This window comes from Diceros bicornis, chromosome 6 (genome assembly GCF_020826845.1).
Source record: "Diceros bicornis minor isolate mBicDic1 chromosome 6, mDicBic1.mat.cur, whole genome shotgun sequence".
Taxonomy (NCBI): Eukaryota; Metazoa; Chordata; class Mammalia; order Perissodactyla; family Rhinocerotidae; genus Diceros; species Diceros bicornis.
In genome coordinates, this window is record NC_080745.1 from 65,377,068 (window position 1) to 65,403,859 (window position 26,792).

General features: G+C 41.5%; 1 protein-coding gene across 1 annotated transcript; it reads right to left on the reverse strand.

Moving 5' to 3' along the window:
* Window positions 1-584: 584 nt before the first annotated feature.
* CPN1 (carboxypeptidase N subunit 1) lies at window positions 585-25,175 on the reverse strand. Its single transcript, XM_058543766.1, has 9 exons — window positions 24,953-25,175; window positions 20,545-20,741; window positions 15,592-15,747; window positions 13,379-13,561; window positions 12,198-12,309; window positions 9,388-9,527; window positions 7,038-7,137; window positions 3,679-3,797; window positions 585-785 (listed from the first exon to the last, which is right to left on the reverse strand). The coding sequence occupies exons 1-9, from the start codon at window positions 25,173-25,175 to the stop codon at window positions 627-629; spliced, it is 1,389 nt and encodes a 462-aa protein (XP_058399749.1). The 3' UTR covers window positions 585-626.
* Between the last annotated feature and the right edge of the window lie 1,617 nt (window positions 25,176-26,792).

Genomic DNA, 26,792 nt, shown 5'->3' on the forward strand with positions numbered 1-26,792 from the left:
AGAGGCTAAAAACTCCACCCTCAGATCCTGCTAATGCCACCATTTTGTGAACATGTGTCCTTATGAAGAGGCATGAAGTCTGACTACGCTTGCACAGATCATCAATTACCTCACCTCTCCTCACCTCCAATCACCTATCTCCACATTTCAGACCACCTTGCCCCCCTACCCCATAAATATCCCTGAATCTCCATTTTCTAGGAGGCAGATTTGAAACTTGTTCTCCCACTTCCTCGTTTGGCTGCCTTGTGATTAAAACCCTCTCTCTCCTGCAATCTCGTCATCTTGGGGTGATTGGCTTTCTGGGCAACAGGCAAAAACAAACCTGGTTCAGTAATATTAGACTCTGGTGATGGAGTGGCCAACCAGCCAGAACCAGTCTCTGGATGCAGTGTGGACTGGCATGGAGCCTCCTGGACCTAAACCATACCCCCAGAAGGTACCACTGAGTGTATATACTATTGCATCAGAGGGTTTAACCCTGGAACAGACGGAGACCATTCTGAATTGTTCTGAATATGTGTATATTTAAATATGTCCCAGATAATAAAATAGAAAGAATGCTTCATCTGATCAGAGAAGGGGAACAAAACCTTTCTAAAGTGTTGCCCTGGGCACTGTGGGTTTCAGACAGGGACTCTCCGGGGCTGCTTCATCTCCATTTCTTTCTTCCTGGCTGCCTGCGGCTGCATTTTCTTTGGTAAGACTCTGCCTCCATGCCCTGAATTGGGAACTCTCCTTGTAGGGGTTGCCTGAGGGACGCTTCTCTTGAGCTGGAAGTTAACCTGGAAGAAAAAAAAAGAAGCTAGGAGAATAGAGGAGTCTGTTTTCTACTTTCTGGAATTGAAACTGGGGGAAGACCAGTTTGGACCTGGTTTCACCACAGTTCCGGGTTCTGAGGGCAGGGGACTAAGGAGAATTATTACAGCAATGACCCAGAGCAGCCTTGGTGGTGTCATATAGGCTTGGCTAATATTCCCCCAAAAGTGGTACATGATCACTGGTGATATGTAAGGTGTATTTGGATGAAGTTAGTATACATTTATTTTATATTTGTTAGAAAAAAATTACGTCTACACCTCAAAGCACAATTTCACCAATATTGTTGCTTAGGACAAGAGCTATGATTGATGGTGCCATGATAATCCCCTTTATGCTGACTGTATGAATCACAGGTGTCATGCTCAGGCACGCCAGCAAATGCCTCAGACTTTCAGAACTAAACCTTCTGTCATAATTGTTTGGAAATATAGATAGGAGAGATGATATAGATTGTTACTGTGAATTCCTAAATTCTAAATTTTCGTGTGCATTAACGTATCATTTCCGGCAATACACTGAAACCTCCCTTCTGGTCATGGCACGCAGGTGTAAAGATGCTGTTAACTGACAAGTATGGGATATGCTGGCTGTGCAGGAGCTGAAGACCTATCCCAGGAAGTGAAGGGAGGGGAGTAGCACAGTGTTCTAACCACACTCCCCGGCGGCATCCTTGGCTTTCAGGTCCTTGGAACAGCTTGAGCTGCTGAAGCCAGCTGGGAGCTGGAAAACATGCAACTGAGAGATCTCTCTGTGAGGTTATTTCCTGCCCCTTCCATAAAAATCCATAGCCAGCTTTTCCACTAGTTCTCAAAAGTATGGGAAATCAGAGCCAATTGCGCTGTATCATTTACTGTTTCCTATATAGTAATACAGAGATCTAGGAAAGAAAAAAAAAAAGAGAGAGAAGAGAGACAACAAAATGAAGAAAGGACAGAGGAAAATGAAAGGAACATGACATCTGGAAGGCTATGAGGAAAAGCAAAGAGGAGAACCCTTGACGCTCCGAAATATTTGAAAGAGTCTTAATTGTAACATGAAAAACCCTCTAGTAAATGATATTTTTTCCTTTCTCTTCCGCCAGTCAGACGGATCTCTGCTTTAGGATAGGAAGAGAGATAGAGTCTACTGTGATCAATAAGCAGATTCTTAGTTGTTACTGTATCTGGGAATTGTATCTAAAAGACAGATCTTTTTCCCTCTGAGTTATATTTGACATAATGATGGGTTATGTTGATTTATTTAAAGGCTATTTGACAAAGGAGGTGAAATCTTTTGAAGCAGAGTATGTTATTCAAGGGGGTTTGCAGTGGTGTGAATTTGGCATTGAATAGACTGGCTTATCATGCAACACTTATGCATGCAGCTGCCTAACAGTCATTTGATTTTAGAGTAGATGAGGAGCAGGGTATAACCAGAAAAGAGGGAAAGAGGACGCGTTGGTTGGGAAATTGGGACCAGGGAATAGGCTGCCACACAAGAGTTCCTCTTTGCTTCCTGCATCTGCAAGTACAAGTAGTTGATAATACGCAGGAGATGGGAATGGAGGGACTAGCTGGGGGGAAAGGAGAAACCATCTAGAAACTTCAGAGGAATTTTCAAAGGATTTAAAGAACTCTTTACCCTGATCTTTGTGTTAATAAAAGGGGTTATGAACACAGGTTGAGAGGTTAGCATGAGGCCCTGTAACACAGTGGCTAAGAAGGCAGCCCTGAAGCCCAAGAGAGGTTCAAATGGTGGCTCCCACCACTTACTCACTGTGTGACATTGGACAAGCTTCTCACCTTCTCTAAGTTTCACTTTCCTCAGGCACAAATGGGGATACTTATATCTGCTGTACCGGGTTGTTTTGAAGGTTAAATGAGATAATTCTGGAAAGCTCTCATATAGTGTCTGATACATAGTAACTGTTAAATAAATAGTACCTATAACTGTATTTAAAAAGATAAGTTGCTCGACTTGACTGCATTCAGCTAACAGGGAAAGGGGAGGAAGAGTCTGCTGAGCTCTAGGGATGTATAGAGAAGGAATGGGACAGAGTGAGGAGCCTCTAGGGAAGAGCTGACTTGTGGGAAATAAGGTTTGTAGATGTTCATTAAATAGAACAGCCTTATTACCTTTTCCTCCTTTGAGAACTCTGAGGATTAGCATCCATGATCTCTGAGCCTCTTTAGCTCCGAGATCCTAATCTAATATGACCAAAGCTGAAAAAGTCCAGACTGTAGATCAAAAAAGTTCTTCGCTTTTCATCCCATCTATAAAAGGAAGCCCTGAGAGCGGAATATTAGAGAGCATGGGTGGAAAGCAAGGCTGTCTGGTCTCACCAGGCACCAGAAGGGGGCAGGACTTGTGGTGCCATCTGGTGGTAGAACTTGCTGATGGCACAGAAGAATGCAACCCGTGGGAGCCGTGTATCTGGGCAAGGTCTCCGGCGTTTACAAACCAACACTTGTTGAGCACTTTCCATTTAGTGACTGTACTAAATGCTTGCTATCCACTTTCTCATTTCCACCTCTTGTGAAAGAGGTACTATTACCACCAATTTACAGAGGAAGAAACTGAGGATGAGAGTGACTAGGTAATTTGTCCAAAGTCTGTGGACAAATGAGCTGGATTTAGAACCAGGCAGTGTTTTTAATCACTATGCTATGGTTAAACAGAAGAAAAAGGAAAAGCCAAAAAGAAGTGAGGAAGAATATAATAGAAAAGTGCAGAAGGAAAATTAGCATATGAGAGCCATGAATTCTTTTTAAATGGTGACAGAGGGAAGCTCAGCAAAGATTAGAACGATGCAATTGGTTGTTGGTGACTTTGTATAAATGATCTTTACGGTGCTTTGTAAAGATCAGCCTAACTCACCAGTTTTGGTTCCCCAGGACCTACGGTCACACTCACTGTCTGTGGGTCGAACCCAGGTGCTGTGGCAGTGACGGTGTAGGTACCTGGAAGCAGCAGCCGGAAGTAATCGCCATGGTCGCCTAGAAGTTACAAGGATTAACTCAGTTTGCTGATTAGAAATCTGCCCCAAATGGGACCTTGATATAAAAAATGTTCTGAGGGTTTAAGCTTGATTTTTATTTATTTATTTTTAATGTTTAGGCGAATTATTAATAAATTTAACAAAGAAAATTTCCTCACTTGGCTGATGAAGCACATCTCTTGAGCACTTTTCAGTTCTTCTGCACTTCCTGTGACTACTAAAAGTGTTAATAACTCCATAGCATAAAACTTGGAAAGTTAGAATGCGTTTTCACGTCACCTCTTACCAAAGATCAGCTCTCACTCTGGATGCATTAATGCTGATTCTTGGTCTGCTTTCCTAAAATGACACAGCTCATTTAACCTGTGAGAATTTCATTAGAGGGCAAGCTAAGGGCACATCATCCCCTCCTGCAATTTGTCTTCCTCCTTATTACCATGTAGTCCATGTTGGTTATTGTCAAATATTACAAAAATTTCTCCTGCTTTCATTGTAAAGGCAAATGACAAATTGCTTTCGGGTCAAGTTTTATGAAAATGATAAAATCCTCAAGGTGTCAGGTTCTTCTTTACCACCAGTTGTGAGGCCATCTTGAGGTCACTGCTCGGATATTATCACAGCTCAGTGATATTGATACGACAGGTGTGCCTGATGTTTTTCTTTTATCATCTCTTTATTTTTTTATTTTTATTTTATTTATTTTTTTCCCCCAAAGCCCCAGTAGATAGTTGTATGTCACAGCTGCACATCCTTCTAGCCACCGCATGTGGGACACGGCCCCAGCACGGCCGGAGAAGCGGTGCGCCGGCGCGCGCCCGGGACCCGAACCCGGGCCGCCAGCAGCGGAGCACACGCACTCAACCGCCAAGCCACGGGGCCGGCCCTATTATCTCTTTTAAAGGCTTTCCATTGAAATCTGGAAGTCTTAGATGCTGAGATTTGCTATATGGAGGGAAGATGATTTTACCTTCCTTGAAAATTCTATTTCTGATGTGACTTTATAATCCTCAAGAGCAATTTTCCCCCTGCCTCTCTTGTGCTATGAAGTGATACATGTCTGCTTAGCACCAAGGCTTGATTTTTCTTAATAGCATGATGAAACTGGTTAAGATCTAAAACAGTTGTAGGCTATGGGACATAATAGGAGTATGGGCCTCAGCTCCTGGGAAGGAGAAGTTTCGCTGTGCTCTGCACTGAGAGTATTGTGTTTAATTCTAGACTCTGTAATTTAAAACACTTCATGTCCAGTAAAGGGTCACTAGGAGAAAAGTTGAAAGATCTATGAATGTTTTACCTGGTAAGAGACTACATGAGGCCTCTGTTTCAATGTATGAAAAGCCACTGTGAAGAAATGACATATACCTAAAGGAATAAGACTGAGAACTATGGGTTTAAGTTGCGGGGAGGAAGATTTTGCTAGACAGAAGCAAAAGCTATTGTGACAAACAGAGCTACCAGAAAAGAAATGGACTGCTTTATGACATTGTAAGCACTTAAACACAGACCCAATGAGGAACCCTGGAAAAGCTATGCAGTTGTGCAGTGCACAACCTGCTAATGGATGTGGTGGCCCTGGGTTGGACAACCGTCAGCAGTGTTGTATGTGTGTAATCTTATATTGAGTGGGAGGGCTAGACTAAATGACCACTAAAGGTCTGACTTCAAGAATCTTTTTTTTTAATATTTCTTCCGTCACCTTCAAAAGTATGCCAAAGGGAAAATAAAATCCAAAAGAAAGCCTATTTCTCTATGGCAGGGATGCAGCATTTTGGCTAATGACTTTATATCTCTTTAGAATCAATTGTGATGGTACCTTTAAAATTTCTTTTAAGTGTACAGTGTTGAATAGTTGAAATAATAAATGCAGTTAAGAATGAGACAGACAATAAATAATGAGTCTCTTCCCTGCCCCCTACTAAATGTCTGTAATTTACTTTATAATACTTTAGCAAAAGCAGTGTGTTATTATGCATATGTTAAATAGTTTAAGGTATACCCCAAGGACTGTCATTTTCTTAAATGGGGGCTCACATCCAGGAGCAGTTAGCTGGCTACTGTTTCAAAAAGCCTCAACTCCAGGTGCAGCTATTAGAGGGCTGGAGCTCTCTTTATCTCTAATAAACACTTGATGCTTTGCTAAGTAGCATAGTGAATGTTAGCAATGAGTTTTTTCATTGGTGAAATGAGTAATTTGTTAATTTAGCATAATGAGTGATGGAAATGGTCTCTTATTGGTGAACTTAGCGGTATTCAATATACGTTGATTGGCAGGAATGTTTTAGAGACATTCCCCACACTTGCATGAATACGGTATAGGAAGCTCTTAGGGATGCCCGAGGTTTGATCTCTAAATAGTCCTGGGTCCAGCCATTGGGCTGGAGAATTGTGGTTGTCTGGTGCCTGTGAGGCTACAGAATTTTCTGTCTTTAGAATATTGTTGCCTTTGCCTTGAATGAACCTTTCATGTAAGATGTGTTGGGATCACCTTAAAGAACATAAGTTATCTCCTTCAAGTTGAGATTTCATCCAGTTTAAACAGACTGTCTGAACCATAACATACCTGCTTGGTGACACACGTTTGTGTGATAAAATGTGGTTGGGCTTTGCCGGTGTCAAGGTTGTGGGAAGAAGGCAAATTTCACCTACCCCTAACCCTTGGCAGCTACTGCTCTACATTAAAAACAAAACAACCAACCAAGAAAACCTCTAAGAGTTATGCATGATCAAATTGGGCTAGGGGAGTTTACAACACCATTGTGCCACAAGGTATTCTGTATCCTTCTAGGAGATTCCAGGCTGACTCCAAGAAGATCTGCCTCCACCATCAATCTTGCCTTGCAACAAGCCTACAGAATGAATCTTGCTAACTTTTCACAGAATGGCGGTGTAGCTAAATGCCTGAGTCAGGGACAAGACTAAACATCAGTTTTACGGTCTTTTTCTATTCTGCCCCATTTCACACCAGTATATGAGCTATTCATAACCTCAAACCCAGAAAACACCCCTAACAAAGTTGTATGAGGCAGTGATTCATGCATGCTGAGAGAGATGGTACATTTACATCTTCCGGGTCCTTACCTCTTAATCCACTGCCCCCATTTCTATTATCCTTCCTTCCTCCAAGTGTCCTTGACACCCCTGCTGATCTTGCTGGCTTACAAATTGGCCTCCTGATTATGCTGAAGAATACGAGGGAGTAAAAGCTTCCTTCTCACCCCGCTAGGCAGTGGCCACCTACCCGAAGTGACATCATGGTTAATCCCACTGACAGAAATGACAGCCTCCACGACATTATTATAATTCTCATCAACCACCATGCCCTTGATGCCCTGGTGTACCTGCAGAAAACAGTCTATGTCAGTATTTTAAAAAGTGTAGTTATGATCATAAAACATTTGTACAGTGTTTTTGAGTTCTCAAAGCCCTTTCTCATACATTTTTACATTTGATCTTCACAAAAGTTATGGGAATAGCCCCTTAAATGGTCTCTCTACCCCACCCTCTCCGTCCTTAATAATCTCTTCTCAATGGAGCAGACAGAATGATCCTGTTAAAATCTAAATCAAATCATGTCACAGGTCTGCTGAAAACCCAACTCACAGCAAAAGCTCAAGTTCTTATTACGGTCTCTACAGCCACAGCCCAGGTAGCTCTTTGATCTCATCTCTTACTACTCTCTCCCTTACATTCCTGATTGTTCCAGCCATACTGGTGTCTTGGCCTTGTATTTTTTTAATTAATTTTTTTTTGTGAGGAAGATCAGCCCTGAGCTAACATCCATGCCAATCCTCCTCTTTTTGCTGAGGAAGATCGGCCCTGAGCTAACATCTATTGCCAATCTTCCTCCTTTTTTTTTTCCCCCTTTTTCTCCTCAAAGCCCCAGTAGATAGTTGTATGTCATAGTTGCACATCCTTCTAGTTGCTGTATGTGGGACACTGCCTCAGCATGGCTGGACAAGCCATGCGTTGGTGCACGCCCGTGATCCGAACCCGGGCCGCCAGTAGCAGAGTGCGTGCACTTAACCACTAAGCCACAGGCCGGCCCCTAAAAATTTTTTTTTAATTGTGGTAAAATACACATACATAACATACAATTTACCACCTTAACCATTTTTAAGTGTACAGTTCAGTAGCGTTAAGTATTTTCATTCACACTGTTGTACAACCAATCTCCAGAAATTTTCATCCTACAAAACTGAAACTCTACACCATTAAACAGTAACTCCTCACTCCCTTCTCTGCCTAGCCCCCGGCAACCACCATTCTACTTTCTGTCTCTGAATCTGACTACTCTTGATACCTCATATAAGTGAAATTATACAGTATTTGTCTTTTTGTGACTGGCTTATTTCACTTAGCATAATGTCCTCAGGATTCATCCATGTTGTGGCATATGTCAAAATTTCCTTCTTTTTTTTAAGGCTGAATAATATTCCGTCGTATGTATATACCACATTTTGTTTATCCCTTCATCATCAATGGACTCTTGGGTTGCTTCCACCTTTTGGCTATTGTGAATAATGCTGCTATGGATATGGGTATGTGAATATCTCTTTGAGATCGTACTTTCAGTTCTTTTGGATACATACTCACAAGTGGGATTGCTGGATCATATGGTATTTCTATTTTTAATTTTTTGAGGAAACACCACACAGTTTTTCATGGTGGCTGCACCATTTTACATTCCCACCAACAATGCAAAAGGATTCCAATTTCTCCACATCTTTGCCAACACTTGCTATTTTCTGTCACCTTTTTTTTTTTTTTGGTGAGGAAGATCAGCCCTGAGCTAACATCCATGCTAATCCTCCTCTTTTGCTGAGGAAGCTAACATCTATTGCCAATCCTCCTCCTTTTTTTTCCCCCAAAGCTCCAGTAGAGAGTTGTACGTCCTTCTAGTTGCTGTACGTGGGATGTGGCCTCAGCATGGCCGGAGAAGCGGTGCGTAGGTGTGCGCCCGGGATCCGAACCCAGGCCGCCAGCAGCAGAGCGCGAGCACTTAACCGCTAAGCCACGGGGCCGGCCCACACCTTTTTTTTTTTTTAATAGCAGCCATCCAATGAGTGTGAGGTGGTATCTCATTGTGGTTTTGATTTGCATTTCCCTAATGATTAGTGACGTTGAGCATCTTTTCATGTGCTTGTTGTTGGCGTTACATTTGCTGTTGCGTCCTCAATAGGGGAGCCCTTTCTTCCCTGAATATCTGCATGGTTCTCTCCCTTACCTCCTTTAAGTCTGCTTAAATGCTACCTTCTCTGAAAGGACTTCTTCATAGCATTTTATATTTAACATGTTATAAAATTGACTTTATTATTTTGCTTATTGTCTGTTTCTCTACATTAGAATATAGGCTCCATATGGGCAGGGATATTTGTTTGTTTACTCATAATCCCCAGCATATAGCACTGTTTCTGACAGATAGTTGTGCTCAATAATGTTGAATGAATAAATTTAATTGGTAGAAGAAGCCCAGATCTATCATATTAAGTCAGAGCAAAAGTCAGACCTGAGCCACACAAAAATCCTTGCCTGCCATTGAAAACTACTTTTCTTTCTGTAACCACGAAAATTGAAGAATGAAATTTTACCTGTTCCAAGAACTGGATTAGGGCTTCCCGATTCCCCAGCCACTCGCGCTGTAATTCTTCTTGGCGGGGAAACTTGTCACAACTCAGTTCCAGTGTGATCTCAAAACAGTTGGTGTGGAGATAATTAAAGTCTTGCATTCCTAGGGCAAAGAGGGCATCGGCGGATTTGTATAACCAGGTCCCTACCCAAAGCCCCACCTCTACTCTCTTTAATGACAATTTCTCCACCCCAATCGGCTTCTATTCTACCTCTTGACCTCCTTTTATTTTTCTCCTCCGTAAAACCTTTCCCCAATTTCTCAGTTCACATGCTTCTATCTTTCCTGGTTTCTCTTTTCATAAATGCCCATTTTGTCATCCGTATCCTCTACTTTTTTCCATTTCATGACTTAAATTCGCCTCCTATCCCTCTTAAAATTTCCAAAATCTGCTTATTAGCCATGCCTTAATATTACACTATGCACTATTGTACACTATGCACAATATACGTTATGCACTATGCACACATGCACTGCTTTCAGGGAGACAGATTTTCTCTTTGGATTATGATGTTCTTCAGACCTGAGAGGCTAGAGACGAGGTGAATATCTTGCTTTCACATCCCTCTTCCTACCTGAGAACACAACACTAGCCTGAAAAACAGTTACCCTAGAAAAACAGACCCCTGAAACAGCAGAGAGCAGCTATGTTTGTCTTCCATCGAATGCTTGCTTGCTCCTATCTTCTATATTAGTCAGCTGAATCAATTATTTTAATATGTTTCTGATTATTACAATAGCATTTATATTACAATTTTGTTTGGGTTAAAAAGTATCCATTTAGGGGCTGGGTTGGTGGTGTAGTGGTTAAATTTGCGGGCTCTGCTTCAGCGGCCCAGGGTTCACGGGTTCAGATCCCAGGCGCAGACCTACATACCACTCCTCAAGCCATGCTGTGGCAGCATCCCACATACAAAAAATAGAGGAAAATTGGCACAGATGTTAGCTCAGGGCCAATCTTTCTCACCGAAAAAAAAAAATCCATTTAATTAACTTTCACCTGCTTTCTAAGCTGATTCGTGCAAGCAACCGTTATAGAAAGAACGGTGAAAAGTTGGAAAACAACTATAGCCTGTTACATTGGTTCTCTCTATGCATCAGAATTGCTAGGCCTTAGTCCCAGAGTCTCTGATTCAGTAGGTCTGAATTAGGTGAGGGCCTCAAATTTGCATTTCTAACAAGTTCCCAGGTGGCGCTGATGATGCTGGTCCAGAGATTGTTCCACACTGTTGGAACAATCATTTTGATGAACTTAATGATCTTGGAGTTGTATCAGCTTAATTTTTTTTTTTTTTTATGTGTGTGTGTGTGAGGAAGATCAGCCCTGAGCTAACATCCACACTAATCCTCTTCTTTTTGCTGAGGAAGACCGGCTCTGAGCTAACATCTATTGTCAATCCTCCTCCTCCTTTTTTTTCCCCAAAGCCCCAGTAGATAGTTGTATGTCATAGTTGCACATCCTTCTAGTTGCTGTATATGGGACGCCGCCTCAGCATGGCTGGAGAAGCGGTGTGTCAGTGCGAGCTCGGGATTCGAAGCTGGGCCGCCAGTAGTGGAGCGCGTGCGCTTAACCGCTAAGCCATGGGGTCGGCCCCTGTAACAGCTTAATTTAAGGCAATGAATCTCGGTGGAGGCTCCGGCCATGCTTTCCTAGAGGATGGGAAGGGAGAGGGAAGAACAAGTACAATTTGAAAAAGTATATTTGATATTTTAAATTTTGGGGGGAAAACACCTATTGCTTTCCTAATGCAAACTAAAGAAAGTAAAGTTCAACAATATCTTCTTGCCTTGTGTTCAAGTGAGTTTTCAGCCGCAAGAAGTCTACCACCTTCCCAGGACATAGTGACTCCCTAACCTTCCTCCTCCTCACTCTCCACAGGACCAGCGATCAGCTCAGCTCTCACCAGTGAGTTTTTCTACCACCTGGCTCCAGACAGGTAAGATTTGAGAGGATGGGGAAAGACAGCTGCTAAAAGACGATTCCTAAAATATCCTAGCTTCCTGCTTTAGCCTCTTCCTTATCCTTAGGTTTCCTACCTATTAGAAGTTCATGAACAGAGGTTTTATCTTGAGCCTCAGTGATGAGGAAGGCCCAGGGAATAGAGAAAGAAGCCTCTTGCTGAAGGTTTCTGCTAGGTTATCAATGGCCAATGTCACGGCAAACTCCTGCTTATAGGAGATGGGCAGGCAAGGTACAGAGAGCACGTGTCGGAGGAACTGTTTGTGTCCAGGCCAGCTCCTCTGCTCTTCTGTTGCTAGGTGAGGCATACCTCCATGCTACTTAGAAAAAACCTAACATTTATAAGCCAGGCATTTCCAAATGCTGTCTGTGCATTATTTATTTAATACCTACATCAAAATTATGAGGCAAGTATTGTTATTCTTGATGTACAGATGAGGAAACCAAAGCATAGAGAGGTTAATTAATCAGCCTGAAGCCACATAACTGGTCAATGGGCAAGCCAGGTTTTAACCCAGTGTACCCTTGGACCCCACACTTAACCACTTGACTACATTATTTCCCTCTTATGCCCTCATCTACTATGTAAACCACCAGTTTTGAAGGACACCACAAGGTGTCACTACCTCCATTTAAAAAATTCACAAGATGACATTAAATGCCAACTTAAGACTCCATTTTTCAGATCTCTACTTGAACGCAAAATTTTATAATATTCTTGTCATTTCCCTGAGAAAAATGATAATTTAGAAGGAGAAATGAGCTCTACTCTACTTCAGCTTGCAGACTGTTGTACCCAGGACTCTCCTTACCCCTGCTGAGAGAATACCAGGACGCCCCATTGGTAATGCCGTCTGGGAAGTAATCCCCACAGTTCCAACCTTGGTGCATCCATCCGTGTGCATAGGAGTAGACCTTGGCCAGCTAGAGGAAAAGTGGGCAGAAAATGACCTTGAGTGTCCCCAGCTTAAATGGCAATGCTCATACTCAGAAGTAGGGTGAAGCCAAAAAACACCACTAGGTATAAACGACTGATTATTTTCTTTAGTGAAAGAAAATACCAGCAGAGAAAGAGACATGGGTGTGTGCGTGTGTGTGTGTGTGCGTGCACGTAGTGGACTAGAATTAGGAGACCTGTACTCTGATTTTTTCCACTATCTCGGGGCTAAATTTCCTCAAGTGCAAAGTGAGGGGTGGCACTAGATAATATGTTAGTTCCCTTCTAGGTGTACGTTTTCTAGCTGCGTTTTGTAAAAGAAATCAAGGAGCAAGTAAGACAGGCCTTTACCAGGAAAAGAACTGTGTTTTGGGGGTGCAATGTGTGTGTTGGAGGGAGAGAAATATATTCGGAATTTCTATAATTCTCTTTCATTATTATTTTATAACAGTGGACAAAATGAGACTACTAGAGAAGAAAATATAATAATATACTTGCTTTGTGAAGCAACAACTGATGTTATTCTCTATACAATTCATTAACTGATGAATTAATAACTCATGCTATTATTATTTATATTACTTATATATCATTAATAATATAAATAAAATGATAAATCTTCATTTTATTCTATTGTTGTTTTGAACTATTATGTAAACCTTTTTCCTGTGCATGGTCTATTTTTCATTAATATAGCCATATTACCATAAAATTGTAAATTAGACTCCTCAAAATTCACATTTAATGCCATTCGCTTACCACCAATACTATTAGTCTTTTGGCATATTTCTTGTTTGTCATTAGCTTACTTTTTTTTTTACATTGTGGTGTTTGTACTACAAAAGCTTTCCTATATATTTACTTTTTCATGAGTTTATGGCTTATCACCCAAAACAAAATGTTATTTACTAGATTGTAAGCTCCTAATGAGCAGGCAGTGTTTTCAATTATTTTCTGTAGACTTGTACCTAGTAGGGTCCAGTGTTACTGACTTGACTTGTGTTACTCTCCTGAGCCCCAAGTTCCTCTGGCTGGACAAGCCGCCATTCTGCATACCTTCTGGAAAAGCTTGTCATCAGGTGTGGGGGTATTGGCAGTGCGGCGGAAACCTCGGACCCGATGCTCAAGGGATTTGTCATATGGGTAATTGGCCACCACTGCCCCGCCATGGAGATTGGCTGAAAGAACAAAGTTGAAGGAGCGTATCCACCGGATCATGGCCCGAGTCTCAGGTTCCACCTGAGGAGAGACGAAAGCTGGGTGGTGAGGCTGCAACTGGAGGTGCCAAACGGCTGTTCTAATAAGCTTGTCAGCAAGTGGCCTGAGGAGATCATGTGTCTGAATAAAACAGAAAGAGTCCTACCAGATATGAGAAGTGCAGAGGGCGAAATTTTGATCTTTTGCATGATGGTTTTAAAAATTAAGTGGATGGAACTCTTTTTCAAAACGAAATCTTATGTGGAATCCCAATATACAAAATAGCTAAAAAGAGAACATTTAGGGCAGTGAAACAATTGTGTATGGTACATAATGGTGGATACACGTCATGATACATTTGTCAAAATGCATAGAATGTACAACGCGAAGAGTGAACACTAGTGTAAACTATGGACTTTGGGTGATAAGGATGAGTCAACATAGGTTCATTGATTTTAACAAATGTACCACTCTGGTGCTCAATGTTGATCATGGGAAGCAGGGAGCATGGGAGCTCTCTGTACTTTCTACTCAATTTTGCTCTGAAGCTAAAACTGCTCTGAAAAATAAAGTTTATTTAAAAAGAGAGAGAGAGAGCAGTTCTGTTTGAAGAGGGGTGGCATGACTGGAGAGCTCAGAGCCCCTCTCTCTGGCAACATGGAAAGAGTTCTCCAATTTACCCACTGCTCCAGTGGCTTCTGAAGCACCTTTGTAGGCATTTAGGGCTCTAGTAAATAAATCTGGAAAACGCTGGTTTACAGTAATGGTTTTCAACCTCCTCCTTTCCCCAACATATCTGCTGTAATGTAGACATGGGGAACACACTCCTGTGGTCATATCCAAATTGGGTGGATTAGATATAGTGTAACATGGGCCAGTCTTGGCTAAGTGAAATTCCACCCTTTCTATTGCATATTATGTTGCTAGTGAGTGACAGTATTCTAAAGAAAGTATTGAATCCACTTGGACTTGCAGTACAAGTAAATAATTTACAGACTTCATTGTTTTTCCTCCTCTCAGGGTAGATGTGCTTAGAGGTTATGTGGTGTTAATGTGTTAATGGCTCCTCCTGGACCAAGGGTCAGCTGTGAGGGCTCCCATCTTTTCTATCCCAAGGGGGACTGGATGAATAGGGTTAAGTTTCACCCAATCAGAATGGATATAACACCAAGGACACCAGTCCTGCTCTGTGACCAGGGCTCAGACTCTTTAAAGCAGTCTTTTTTCCATGTCCTAAGCCTCGATGCATCAGAACAAAGCCAGCTTCTCACTGTTCCTCTCCCTCAAGTCTGTCCCATGAGGAGCGAGAGAGACGTCCCAGGAGGACGCCCACTAGCAGGATGAAACCATTCACATTACCAGGGATGGCCTGGAGAGAAAGGCCTGGGAGCATCGAATGGGATGCTGTGATCGAGAGAGTAAGGGAAATGAGAGTATGTCAAAGTAGGCAGGGGTCGTATAGGAAGGGAAGAGGAAAAACTATAAAGGTGAGACTCTCTGAAGCTCTTTCTATAGCTAATTGTTGATGAGCATACAGTTCATCACACGTGGGAGAGATTTCTCTGCAGAATGCTGGAGTTCTGTGTAGAGCGCAGTACAAAGAATGTCAGATTAGGAGTCGGAAGACCTGGGTTTTAATCCTGCTTCCATCAATTACTAGCTGTGTGAATTTAAATTATTTTATCTATAAGCATAATACATATAAAACAGGGAAGGATAACACTGCTTGATGCATCCACCACAGAGGGTTATGATGATCAACTGAAACGCTGCCTAAGAAAAAACTCTGTAAAATTGTAAAGTACTGTGCACCTGTATGATTCGCTTTCACCTCCTTCACTACCATTGCCACCAACATCAAACATTTTGTGACCCTGTGCTCCATGGAGGGCTCTATGCTGGGAGAAGGAATAAATACAAAGAGGTATAAGATATGGTTATTATTGATATGGACAGATTAACATGCAGTTGAGTTGATGCTTAATTCTCGCTTGTTTAGTTGATGTGAAAATTTCTAAAAGAAATTCCAGATGCTGATTTACATGCTTCTGTATGCAAATTTCTTCTCATACCTGACTTTTCCAGTTGTCTGGAAGGGGCAAGTGGTGGTTGGGGCCCCCGTACTTCTCGTTGTAGTAGAAGTAGGTATTGAGATCGGGGAAGTTGCGGTTCAGGTCCACTCCATTTGCGTTGTTCCTGCCAACCAGATCCCTAGAAATGTCTGGGCCCTAAGGGGAAAATGAAGAGACAAAAAATGAAGGTTTCAGACTGAACCCTATATTTGAAGAACACTGTATAGTTCTTTTTAGGTATTAACTTAATCTGTCAAATGATATAGTATTTTCTTCTTTAACTTATCCAAAGTCCCAGGGGTGTGGCTCAAGTTTCCCTGTGCTGGAGGTAGAGATCCCAGGAGAAGCTCTAACAAGAGTAGGGCGTTTCAGGATAATGAGAACCCTTATTTTTTAAAAAATAGCTTTATCAAGATATAACTTACATACCATAAAGTTCACCCATTTTAAGTGTACAATTCAATGAATTTTAGTATGCTTACAGAATTGTACAAGCATCACCACAACCTAATTTAAGAACGTTTCTATCACCCTAAAAAGAAACCTCAAGCCCATTTATAGGCACTGCTCATTTTTACTTCAGCTCTAACAAATCACTTTTTGTCTCTATAGATTTGTCTTTTCTGGACATTTCACATATGGTGACCATACATTTTTTTTTTTTTTTTTTGTGAGGAAGACCAGCCCTGAGCTAACATCTGCCAATCCTCCTCTCTTTGCTGAGGAAGACTGGTCCTAGGCTAACATCCATGCCCATCTTCCTCCAATTTATATGGGACACCGCCACAGCATGGCTTGACAAGCGGTGCGTCGGTTCATGCCCGGGATCCGAACCGGTGAACCCCGGGGCACCACAGCGGAGTGCGTGCACTTAACTGCTTGCGTCACTGGGCTGGCCTGAGGGACCATACATTTTGTGTTTGGCTTTTTTTCACTAGACAATGCTTTTGAGGTTCCTCCACGTTGTAGCATGTATCAGTACTTCATTTCTTTTTATTGATGAATCGTTCCATTATATGGATTTACTACATTTTGTTTACCCATTCACTAATTAACAGACTGTATTAGTTTCCTAGGGCTACTGTAACAAAATTACCACAAACTAGGTGGCTTATAACAACAGAAATTTATTCTCTCGCAGTTCTGGAGGTGTCTGAAACCAAGGTGTCAGCAGGGTGACGCTCTCTAAAGGCTCTAGGGGATGATCCTTCTTTTTCTCTTCTAGCTTCTGACGGTTGCTGGCAATCCTTGGCATTCCTTGGCTTGTAGATGCATCACTCAATTTCTGCTTCTATCTTCACATGGCCTTCTCCCCCGTGTGATTGTGTCTCTGTGTACAATCTTCTTTCTTCTTATAAGGACACCAGTCATATTTGACTTAGGGTCCACTCTAATCCAGTATGACTTCATCTTAACTTGATTACATATGCAAAGACCCTATTGCCAAAGAAGGTCACATTCATAGGTTCCAGCTAGACAAGAATTTTGGGGGGATACTATTCAACCCAGTACATGGATGTTTGGGTTGTTTCCACTTTTTGGCAATTGTGAATAATGCTGCCATGAACACTCATGTACAAGTCTTTGTGTGGACACATGTTTTCACTTCCCTTGGGTAGATACCTAGTAGCTGAACTGCTGGGTCATAAGGTAAGTCTATGCTTAACTTTTTCAGAAACTGCTAAACTGTTTCCAACATGGCTGCACCATGGAACACCCCCTTTTTAAAATTTAGTGTCCTTGCTTATCTTTCTTCTGAGCAATCTCAACCACATGCTTACACTTCAAATTTTTCTGTTCACACTTCAAATTTTATCATTTATTTGGTCATATATTCACTTATTTATTCATCCATTTAGTCAACCAACATTCATTCAAGTCCCTCTCTGATGGACTCTCTGGTAGAAACTGGGGAAAGAGATAATGAGACATTACTCTAGCCTTCTAGGAATTCATAGATGAATTATACATAGTCATATATGGGGAAATAGATATATACATAAATACATGAATAACTGAAATATATACAGCAATAGAATAGAGAGATGTTCGAAGGCCCTTGCAAAATTGAAATTCCATTTAATGTTTTGTGTGGCATTGGAGAAGGGGAATAGTGTCCACCAGAGCCCTGTGGACTGAGAGAATAGCGCCCAAACTGGTGGCCATTCCTGGAAGAAGGGTGAATGTTTTGATGTTGGGCAGCTAAAAATTCACAGGTGTACTACCATTCTCATATTTTTCTAAGAAATCTTTATTGTTCTCAGATTTCTTTATTTTTCATGACATCTGCTCATATTTTATTCTTAGACATCATTAAGAACATAATATTTTTTTGAAGCTCTCTTAAGTGTCCTACATCAGTTCCATCCAGTGGAAAACATTTATCTGATTTTTCAGTTTGGAGTTTGATTTTTCAGTTCTATGAGATACTGATTTTCCTTATGTTTCCAGGGATTTTTCACTACTTGCTTATTTGTATCAATATAGGTCTTAACTGTCCGTATTAACAGCTGTGTTAATTTACCTATCAGTATTACCACTTACACTGAGTCATTAGTTAGGCAGGCAGGTAAGGACTTCCCTTAACAGAAGGTTCCCATAAACAGGGTTAGTGGTATATTCATTTCCTATTATTGCTGTAAGAAACTACCACAAACTTAGTGGCTTAAAATAGCATGAGTTTATTATCTTTTGGAATTTTGGAGATCAGAAGACTGAAATGTGTCTCACAGGACTAAAATCAAGGTGTCAGCAGCTCTGTTCCTTCCAAGGGCTCTGGGGAATCTGTTTCCTGACTTTTCCAGCTTCTAGAGGCTGCCCACATTCCTTGGCTCACGGTCCCTCTGTCATCTTCAAAGCCAGCAGCATAACATCTTCAAATCTCTCTCTGACTCTGACCTTCTGCCTCCTTCTTCACATCTAAAGGACCCTTGTGATTACACTGGGCCCACCCAAATAATCCAGGATATTTTAAGGTCAGTTGCCTAGCAACCTTAATTCCATCTGCAATCTTAATTCCCCTTTACCATGTAACATAACATACTCACATGGGATTAGGGACATCTTCGACTTTCCAGGGACTAGGACTTTGACATCTTTGGGGGAGGGGCATTATTCTGCCTTACCTACAGGCAGCTTTAAAGTTTGGTGGCCAGGTCTTCCCTCTGTAGCCATGCAGGCAGGTTTCCTCTGGATATGGCCAGTAGCTCTGGAAGTTTGAGAACCTGATGGGTCCTCTCTTGGATTCAGGTTCAAGATCTGCTCCCTCTGAACAAGTACACAGCAGGTGAGCAGAAGTGACTGGCTCCCCGGATACGGCTCTAGGATTTAGTGGGCTGGCAAGGGTTTTCCCCACTTCCTTCCACTCCACCTCATCCCACAAAAGATGTGGGCAGGTCTGAATGCTTCTCCAGTTTCCCCATTGCAATACAGGGAAGGGCCAATAGAAGGGGAGCAGCCAGGGCGGGGTTCTCCCCCACACCTCTCTTAAATTTTCCTGCTCTTTTGGAAACTGAAGTCTTGAGGCATGGTAGTGTGTACCTCTCTGATTTCCAGTGGAGGGGCAAAGTTTTCTTTTTTCATTTGTTGAGTCATGTCAACACGAATTTGTGAGACTGCAAGGGTCAGATCTGTGTTTGGTTCAATACCTTGGCTCCATTCTCCTCCCTGCCTCTACTTATCCCCCAGCCCTATCCTCAAGTAAGTTTAAAATATGTTTGGCATGGACTGGTCATGGAAGGACTGATACTTCGTGGTTCCACTTGTATGGGACAGAGTGGTCAGATGGAGGGTGGTTGCCAGGGGTTATGGGGAGGAGAAAATGGGGAGTTACTGATCAATAGGCACAAAGTTTCAATTGAGCAGGATGGATAAGTTCTGGCGATCTTCTGTACAACACTGTACCTATAGTCAGTACTGTATTGCACACTTAAAATTTTGTTAAGAGGGTAGATCTATCTTGAATGTTCTTACCACAATAAAATAAAATTTAAAAAAAGTCAAGTAGTGAAGTCTAGTCTTAAAAATAAAACAATTTTTCAAGACTACCCCAAATAAACACATTTTTAAATTGAAAACAAACAAAAAATGCTTTAATTTACAACCTTCCTCCACACCACCCCCCCTAAAAAAACCCCCAAACTAATCAGGTTTAAACATAGCTTTTAAAGGAACATATTCATTGAGTAAGGCAGATGTCTGGCTTCACCCTTGAAAATTGTAATTCAGTAGATCTGGGGGGAGTAGGGGAGGAATCTGGGAATCTGTATTTCAGAAATCTTCACTTATGATTCTGATGCACAGCCACAAAAGAATCACTGCTTTAAAGTTAGGGACACTAACATTCTGAATTTATGTTAGAAAATAATCTAAAAGCCATAGACATTTTTTCTTATGTGTCCCCTGCAAATGTAACTCTAAAATAAAGAATCAAAAAGCTGAGTACTGTTCTGGTAGAGGAAAACACCCTACAGAAATACAATAAAGTATGAAGAATCTAGAATTAACCTTCCACCCAGCAATTCTGGGAAAAGTGTGATCTCCCTGATATTCCTCCCCCAAATGCAAATAGAAGCGTCTTGTCATGAGGGAAGGAGTAGAGTATTTAGGGTTCGAAGCTAAAAGTTCAGGGAAGGAGTCTATTTGGCAACATCCCTTAACACCTGTATAGTATTTTCCAGTTTACAAAGTGTTGTCATAGATATTGCCTCACTGATCCTCACAATAAAACCAGGAGGTCAGCTTGAAGGGTGTTGAGGGAACTGAAGCTCAGAGGGAGCCCACATTCATCGCCTAGGGTGCTATAGGACTGAACAAAATCTTCATGCTTTATTCTATTTCCATTGTTTTTTTCTCTATTACATAGCGACATTTACAGTGGGACAGAGAGGACACATTGTCTACTGGCTTTTCCTTGATTCCTTAAGATGGTTTTATCCTCTGCAGGCTCAATACCTGGGCGGCAGCCACCTCGTAGCCGTCTGGGTTCATGGAGGGCATGATGTGAATGCGCGTGCTCTCCACCAGCCGGACGATGCGCTGGTTCCGGTTCCGGAACTCCTCGCACAGGAACTCCGACAGCTGCAGCAGCAACTCGCGGCCCAGCACCTCGTTGCCGTGCATGTTCCCCACATACTTGACTTCTGGTTCCACTGCAAGCGTGAGAAAAGCACGCAGGAAGGTGAAAGATGGGGAAAGCTTGCAAGTGCCGTTGGTTCCTAATCTTGCAAAGGGACCTTTTCCCTCTTTTTCTGTAACGAATCCAAGAAAATCTCATGCTTCCATTGGGTTTTTTCCAATAATCTCTGAGCCCCTTTCCAACAAATTGCAATTACGAACACTGCAAAAATTCATGCCAGGGATAATAATGACTACCATTTATTAAACCCCTAATGTGTACTAGGCATTTATGCTCATTATTGCTAATCTTCACAGAAAAACTATAAAGTGGTCATTATTATTAGCCAGGATGAGCGTACTGGGGAGAGGAGAGGTTAAATAACTTGTCTGAGGTCACTTAGCTAATTAATATGATGGAGGCCAAAGCCAAGGTAGCATTTACAATAGCTCCCTGCTGCTTCTCAGAGACAAATCTTTTCAGGGTAAGGATAACGTTTTCCCTAGACTTGCTCTGGTAAAGTTCTTTGGGTGATATCATAACAGTTCCTAATCATCCTATTGAAAATTTAATTTAATTTAAATTTAAGGAAACTAAAATCTCTCCTTCATATCTGAGAAGGTGGTGTCTTGAGACACAGAGTAGGAAGGAGTCTAGTATGTCTCATTCCTTAGCCTTCTGTTTGGCTGTTAACTGTTCAATTGAAGTAAGAATTGAGGTCATGAAAAGAGCCTCTAAAACCAGGTAAAGAAAGTCGTCCTTGCCCCGTTTTAAAAAGAAGGAGAAAAGCTCTGGCCAAGTGATTTCCCTTCCACCCAGCACTCTCCTGCCTCCATGACTTTTCTGATTCTGTCCCTCTTCATCTCCACATTTCCAAATCCTCCTCACCATCCTTCTTGGCTCAGTTCAAATGTTACTTGCTCTGTGAAGCCATCTTGGGAATGACCTTGCTGTTGAACTTCATTTTCATGGCACTTACTCCTTTCTACTCTGAGTTTTACCTAATTTTGCACGTGTCCTACTTCCTTTATTGGACCTGCCTTTTGTAATGTATACAATTTCCAATTTTCTTTAGGACATGATCCAATGTTACTTATTTTAGTACACCCACAACAATCTTTTCCAAAGGAATGTCTATAACCCACAAGGATGGTGTAGTGGATTTTGCATAATATGGAGTCTTTAATCTTAGTAGTACATTTCTTTAATCTTAGATTATGTCTTTCTTACTTTTCTTGGTGTTAAAATATTCCTTCTTTTAGGAAAGGATGGTGATAGTAGAAGGCAGGTAATGTTCTTCAACATCCTTGTTCAGTAAAACAAAATTTGGAAAATCTGTTTTAGTCCCCTTCAATCTCTCTTATTTATTAAAAAAAATTTTTTTTTAACTTTTCTGTGAAATCCAAAAGTCTGGGAACCACAGCCCTAGAGAACCTCACATAGTGTCTTGCACTTAGTGGCTGCCCAATAGCAAATTCTGTTGTCTCTACTTTCAATATATCCAGAACACAACCACTTCTCATAACAACCACTGCCATCATTTTGGTTCAAGCCCCCAGGACCCCACGCCTGGATTATTACAATAAATCTCCTACTTGAACTCCTTGCACCTGCCCAGGCCTGTTAAAATCTATTCTCCTGAGTCAGGGGTCAGCAAACTTTTTCCATAAAGGGCCAGTAGTAAAGACTTCGGGCTTTGTGGGCTGTAGTGTCTCTGTCATAGCTACTCAACTGTTCCAGCAAAAGCAGACATAGACAATACAAAAACAAATGGGCGTGACTAGGTGTCGGTAAAACTTTATTTACCAAAACAGGTAGCTGGCCCTCAAGCTGTAGTTTGCTGACCCCTGTTCTGAGTGATCTTTTAAAAATTTAAGTCAGACCATGTCACTGCTTAAAACCCTCCAGTGGCTTCTCACTTCGCTCAAAGCAAAAGCCATAATCTTTACAAAGGCCTGTAAGACCCTACATGATCTCCTCCTTCTGCCCAGTATTCCCACCATACTGTTCTGACCTCATCTCTTGCTCTCCCATTGTTCATTCTGCCCATTGTTCACTCTGCTGGAGTGACAGGGGCCTCCCTGCTGTTCCTCACGCATGCCAAGCATGTCCTTGCTCTTCCCGTTGCCTGCAATCGGCATGTTCCACCTTGTGCTCAAAAATCACCTCCATGGAGAAGCCTTTCCTAAGTAGCAACTACCCCCTCCCCGACTCATCCATGGCATCCCCTGTCTCTCTTTCCTAGTTTATTTTTCCATATAGCACTTATTTTCATCTGGTATATGTTTACTTAGTTACCCATTTACTGCCAGTCTTTTGTTGTTATTGCTATCCAATTGATTCTGGATCCTGGCTACCTTGTGTACAGAAGAGCTGAACACTACATTATCTTTTTGTGCCATCCTCTCATCTTCCGGTGCTCTATCAGAGAATGATCTATACTGTTCATAGAGTTTTCATGGCCAATTTTTACAAGCTCTGCTGAAACCTGTCAAATACCAGTGTTTCAGCGTCACAGCAACACGCAGCCGGCCATATAACAACCAGCAGCAGATGGTGTTTTTCCTTGACCAAGAAACGAACCCGGGCCATGGTAGTTAAGAGCACCAAATATTAACCACTAGACCACCAGGGCTGGCATTGCCGGTCTTACCCCACTAGAATTAAGGTCCTGAAGGCAGGATCTTGTTTTATTCACTGTTGAATATTCAGAGTCTACAAAAGTGCTTCCATATAGTAGATAATCAGTAATATTTGTGGAACAAATAACGAATGAATGAAAGGAATGAATGGACGAACAGCCAAGTTATAGGGCATCAGAGAAAAGAGGGGTCAGTGGAGGCTAGAATACTATGAAAAATCTTCAAGGAAGCCTTGGATGCTAGAAATTAGAGGGGGCACCAAGAAAAGGACATGGAGTGAGGGGCTAACCCTATAAAATCCACTAGCATCCACAAGTAAGAACAGAAAGCTTGTTATGCAAATGCAGCTTCAAAGCAAGGCTCTTACCCTCACTTAATTACACAGCCTTCCTTGAGCTACCCATCCCCTCCCACTGTGCAGTATTCTGAAGCTGTCATGGACAGAATCCACTGGGTGTGAGGTTGTCATTGAAGGTTTTTAAGCATGGGAGTGAGAAGATTATATGAGTATTTAGGAAAATTATTGTGGCATCTCTGTGTTAAATGGAAAGTTCAGAGAGTGGTGACCGTTAGGGGTTAGGGGGCCAGGAAAGAGACTAGTGCAATAATTTAGGCAGGTTGTGATGGAATTTGGGCTAGACTGGAGGGTGTGGAAGTGAAGAGGAAAAAAGAGACTTGCAATTGACAGTTTGAAGGAGGAACTGACATAACTTGAATGTCACAATTGCTATAAGTAAAGCAGTGAGAAATTAGAAACAACGTAAATTTCCATCAATAAATGAACAGTTAGATACAACCATGCAATGAAATATCATGCAGCCAAAAAATGATGATGTTGATCTACATTTACAGTCATGATGCTCTTCATAAAAGACTATGAAATGAGAAATGCAGTTATAGTATGATTCCAGTTTTATAAAACAAATTATATGTTGTGTAATGGTGGTTTAAAAATGCAGAGAAAAAAGTCTGGAAGGATATATATCAATATGTTAACAATAGTCATGTGTGAGAGGTGGCATTATGGGTGAGGTGTTTTTTTCCTTCTCTAATTTCTAATTTTAATCCAAACATGGATTACTTTTATAATAGAAATAAACTAACAAAAAATAGTCCAATGAATTAAACTAATACTCCAGACCTCAAACTCTCTCCAGGATATCCCTATTCCCCAAAGAGATATTCCTAAACCCTTCTAAGTTTCCCGGCAGAACTAAAAGAGCTAACTGTTTCTGCTTAAGTCTCCTGAAGCATTGGATAGGGAAAAATAGAAAAATAGCAAGGGAGAAAAAAGGGTAATGGCAGGGAAGGAGGGGGGATGGGATGGGAGCAGGGAGAACACTCACCTTTTCCCATTAAGGTCTTGAGGAAACAGAACCCAGGAGGGAGGAAGGGACAGAACCTGAATTGGGTTTTCAGCTCCCCAGAGCCAGGGGCAGTTTGAGGGCTAAGTAGGGAAATACTTAGCACATGCTGAGGAAGAGGTGATACTTTATAGGTGGAGGAGCCCACTGACTGCCCCCCCCCCATACACCACTCCAATTACTGGATTTGTAAGGGAAGGGTCCTGCCCCATACACTCCAAGAACTGCTCAGGGCTTACAGGGCTCGTGAATTCCAGGGTAGTCGCTGAATTCCAGCACGTAGAGGTGTCTCCCCTTCACACTGCGCCCGATGCTGTAAACCTGCGTGATGTAGGGGCATTCGTTGTGCACCTTGTACAGCGTCCGCACAAGGTCATCATAGTGGTGGTGGCGAAAGGTCACTGGGGCAACCAACTTGAAGAGAAGGAGGAGGTGGAGGAAGACTGAGAGCAGGCCTGACATCTTGCTGGGCTTTTTCAAAGAGATCCAGTGAAATGGGCCCCACCTCTCCCAACAAGCTGGCTTCTTCACCAGTCAAAATCCAAGGGGCCAAGAACCAGCTCTTCCTAGTTTCCGGCCAGTAAACACCAGTGTGACAGCACCTGGGAAGGAAGTTCAGAACTGTCCTGTCCAAAGTTGGAAATTATTTTTGTAGCTCTGGAATAGCCACTCATCTCTCCTCCCCCATTTCTCTGCTTCTCCTAATCCAGGAAAACCTTTTGAAAGCTTCTTTTGCTTCCCCAGATTGGGTAGTTTCACTGATTCTGGTTTACTGATTAACTGGACTGTAAACAGGCTTCCATAAATAGCTGCTTATAACCCTTTGATTCCCAGAGAATTTTGAGAAACTTGGCCTGTGCTTGTTCCCTGTATTACAATTTAAGGAGGTGCATTAAAATAGAGCTCTGTGTCCCTTTCAATCCATCCCACATACTGCTACCAGTCTATCTTTCTGAAGCACAGCTCTGTTTTGTCCCTTTTCTCCTCAAAAATCTTTCAACAGATACCATTGAGAAAATGAAAATATGAGCCATAGGCTGGGAAAAAACAATTGCAAATCATATATCTGCTAAAATATCACATAAAGAACTCTTACAACACAATAATAAAAAGACAATCCAATTTAAAAATGGGAAAAATATTTGAATATATATTTCACCAAAGTAGACATATGAACAGTTAATAAGCACATTTAAAGATGTTCAACATCATTGTTCACTAAGGAAATGCAACTTAAAACCACAAGGAGGTATCACTTCACATCCACTAGAATGGCTGTAATCAAAAAGACAGACTAACAAGTGTCAGCGAGAATAGGGAGAAACTGGGACCCTCACGTATTGTCAGTGGAATGTAAAATGGTGCAGCCACTGTGGAAAACAGCTTTGCAGTTTCCTAAAAGGTTAAATATATACTTACTATATAACCCAGGAATTTCACTCCTAGGTATCTACCCAAGAGAAACGAAAACATACATCCACACAAAAACTTGTACATGGATGTTCATAGAAGCATTATTCACAGTAGACAAAAAGTGGAAACAATCCAAATGCCCACTAACTGGTGAATGGATAAAGAAAATATGGCATATCCATACAATGGAATATTTGACAATAAAAAGGATTGAAGTACTGATACATTGTACAACACGGATGAACCTTAAAAATATTATGCATTTTTATGTAGCTCAAAGAAGTCAGACACAAAAGACCACGTATTATATGATCCAATTCATATGAAATGTGTAGAAAAGACAAATATATAGAGACAGAAAGTAAATTAGAAGTTGCCTAGGGCTGGGAGTAGAAATGTAGAGCGATTATAAATGTGCATAAGATTTCTTCTTAAGTGATAAAAGTGTTCTAAAATTAGATTGTGGTGATTGCACAGCTCTGTAAATATACTAAAATTCATTGAATTGTATACTTAAAACAGGTGAAATTTATGGTATACAAATTATATCTCAATAAAGCTGCTTAAAAAAACAAATAAAAATAATTAAGTACAGCCCCCAAACTATAAATTTATCTATATGACCCAACAATTCCACTCCTGGGTACCTGCCCACGAAAACAAAGA

Coding starts and splice junctions, on each gene's coding strand:
- CPN1 (XM_058543766.1), bottom strand. CDS start 25,175: ATGTCAGGCCTGCTCTCAGTCTTCCTCCACCTCCTCCTTCTCTTCAAG. Junction 20,742..24,952: donor CCCTGGAATTCACGAGCCCT/GTAAGCCCTGAG, acceptor TCACGCTTGCAG/TGGAACCAGAAGTCAAGTAT. Junction 786..3,678: donor GTCCTGGGGAACCAAAACTG/GTGAGTTAGGCT, acceptor TTTTTCTTCCAG/GTTAACTTCCAGCTCAAGAG.